The following is a 2,060-nucleotide window of genomic DNA, read 5'->3' as shown; positions in this document are numbered from 1 at the left end:
CACACACACACACACACACACACACACACACACACACACACACACACACACGCATACATATATGTATACGTTTATGAATTTGTATTGCAAGATCTCTGATGTGAAAACGTGTGTTGAAACAGATATCGTTATATTTTGGGATGGTTAATTTTTTGTTTTGCCACTTCAACACAGGTACCATATATTCGTTCTTCACTCGTTTGCTATTTTTCTTATTTTATCTTGTGTCCATTATCTGCAAATCTTTCGTCACATATCTATTAACTCTTCCGTGACCTTTTCCATCCACGTGTATCCTCTTGTTCCGCTTGATCCATTCTGACCTTCTATGACGTGTATCCTTATCTCTGCGTATGCGTCTGTATCTGTGTGAGTGTGCGCGCGAGAATACACATCATACGACAGAATGGAATAAGCGAGACAGGAGGATACACCTGGATGCCAAGGGTCGCTGAAGAGGTCACATATGTGTGATGAAATATTTCCAGACAATGGACGGAAAATAAAATAAGAACAGTAATAAACGAGAGGAAAGCGAATATGTAGTGCGTTTGTGTATGTGGAAAAAAAAATTGACCATCCTGAAATATATCAATATATATATATATATATATACATATAGTTGAAATTTATAGGAAAACAAAAAACGAAGACATGTGTATGAACAACAAGCAAGTGTATTAGTTTGACGCTCGGGAAAATTAAAAAAAAGTCTTTTACGTTTCGAGCTTACGCTCTTGAGCAGAAAGGAATAAGAGAAAATAAACAGACAGAAAATGCAAAAAACAAAACAAAAAAACTTGCAGATTTCAGCGGTCCATATATAGGTAAAAAGCTTGCTTTCCAACCACATAGTTCTGGGTTCAGTCCCACTGTGGTACCTTGGACAAGGGTTTTCTACTATAGCCTCGGGCTAACCAAAGTCTTGCGAGTGGATTTTGCAGACGGAAACTGAAAGAAGCCCGTCGTGTATATATATTGTATGTTTGTGTGTCTGTATTTGTCCCCGCAATATCACTTGACAACCGATGTTGGTTTGTTTATGCGCCCGAATTCTAGCGGTTCGGCAAAAGAGACCGATTGAATAAGTACTAGGCTTACAAAGAATAGATCCTGAGATCGATTTGTTCGACTAAAAGCGATGCTCCAGCATGGCCGCAATCAAATGACTGAAACAAGTAGAAGAAAAAATATGTGTGTGCGCGCGCGCGCGCGCGTGTGTGTGTGTGCGGGTGTGAAGTGCTTGAGTGCTCGCTTCTGTGTTTGTGTTTCATTATGAGTATAGGTGGACGTGTTAAAACGAGTATTAGTCTTATTGCCTAGTATGGGACTATGATGGCAAAGTACAATGTTTGAATATTATACTTAGGCATCTTTAACCAATCTTAAGATTCAGTATTTCGAGAAAAGTAGAATAAATTATGCAAAAACAGTCCACATACCTGGATTTTTCTGTTTCACTGTTTTTAAATAAAGAAAAATATAAACGCAATTAATTCTTATGTATACCGAATAAAACCACAAGAATAAAACCAAAACAAATTAAAGAAATAATAGGCGTATATATATATATATGTAAATATATAAAAATAAAAAGATAAAGAGAGCAATGGTAAGGTTGGAGAAGTATTTTATGGATAGAGTCTTACAGCTGTTTCTGGGAAGATCCAGTACTTCCCTTCATCGGAGACAGAAAAAATAAAGTAATCTATTATTATATCCATAGGCGGATATTTTTAGTATGAAGTGGTAAAGAGTGTGATGTGCTGAAAAAAGAGAAAACAGTACTTGAAGTGTAGTTTCATTCCAGTAGTAAATATCCGTGTAGAAATCCGTGTAAAGTAATCCTTGTGGGGATCCGAAATTTCTCTTTTTTCAGCACATCACACTCTTTACCACTTCATACTAAAAATATCCGCCTATGGATATAATAATAGATTACTTTATTTTTTCTGTCTCCGATGAAGGGAAGTACTGGATCTTCCCAGAAATAGCTGTAAGACTCTATCCATAAAATACTTCTCCAACCTTACCATTGCTCTCTTTATCTTTTTATTTTT

The 2,060-nt window shown here is 36.4% G+C and overlaps 1 protein-coding gene across 2 annotated transcripts in view; it reads right to left on the bottom strand.

Moving 5' to 3' along the window:
- The window catches only part of LOC106868349 (cell adhesion molecule Dscam2), a 267,763-nt gene that overhangs the window by 1,614 nt on the left and 264,089 nt on the right, over nucleotides 1-2,060 (bottom strand). For both annotated transcript variants that reach the window (XM_052968241.1, XM_052968242.1), the window contains one exon: nucleotides 1,443-1,460. In XM_052968241.1, the coding sequence (XP_052824201.1) occupies nucleotides 1,443-1,460 (18 nt within the window). The remainder of the gene's footprint in view (nucleotides 1-1,442; nucleotides 1,461-2,060) is intronic.

This window comes from Octopus bimaculoides, chromosome 5 (genome assembly GCF_001194135.2).
Source record: "Octopus bimaculoides isolate UCB-OBI-ISO-001 chromosome 5, ASM119413v2, whole genome shotgun sequence".
NCBI classification, from domain to species: domain Eukaryota; kingdom Metazoa; phylum Mollusca; class Cephalopoda; order Octopoda; family Octopodidae; genus Octopus; species Octopus bimaculoides.
The sequence above is the reverse complement of the archived record's forward strand: the minus strand, read 5'-3'. Positions and strand labels throughout refer to the sequence as shown.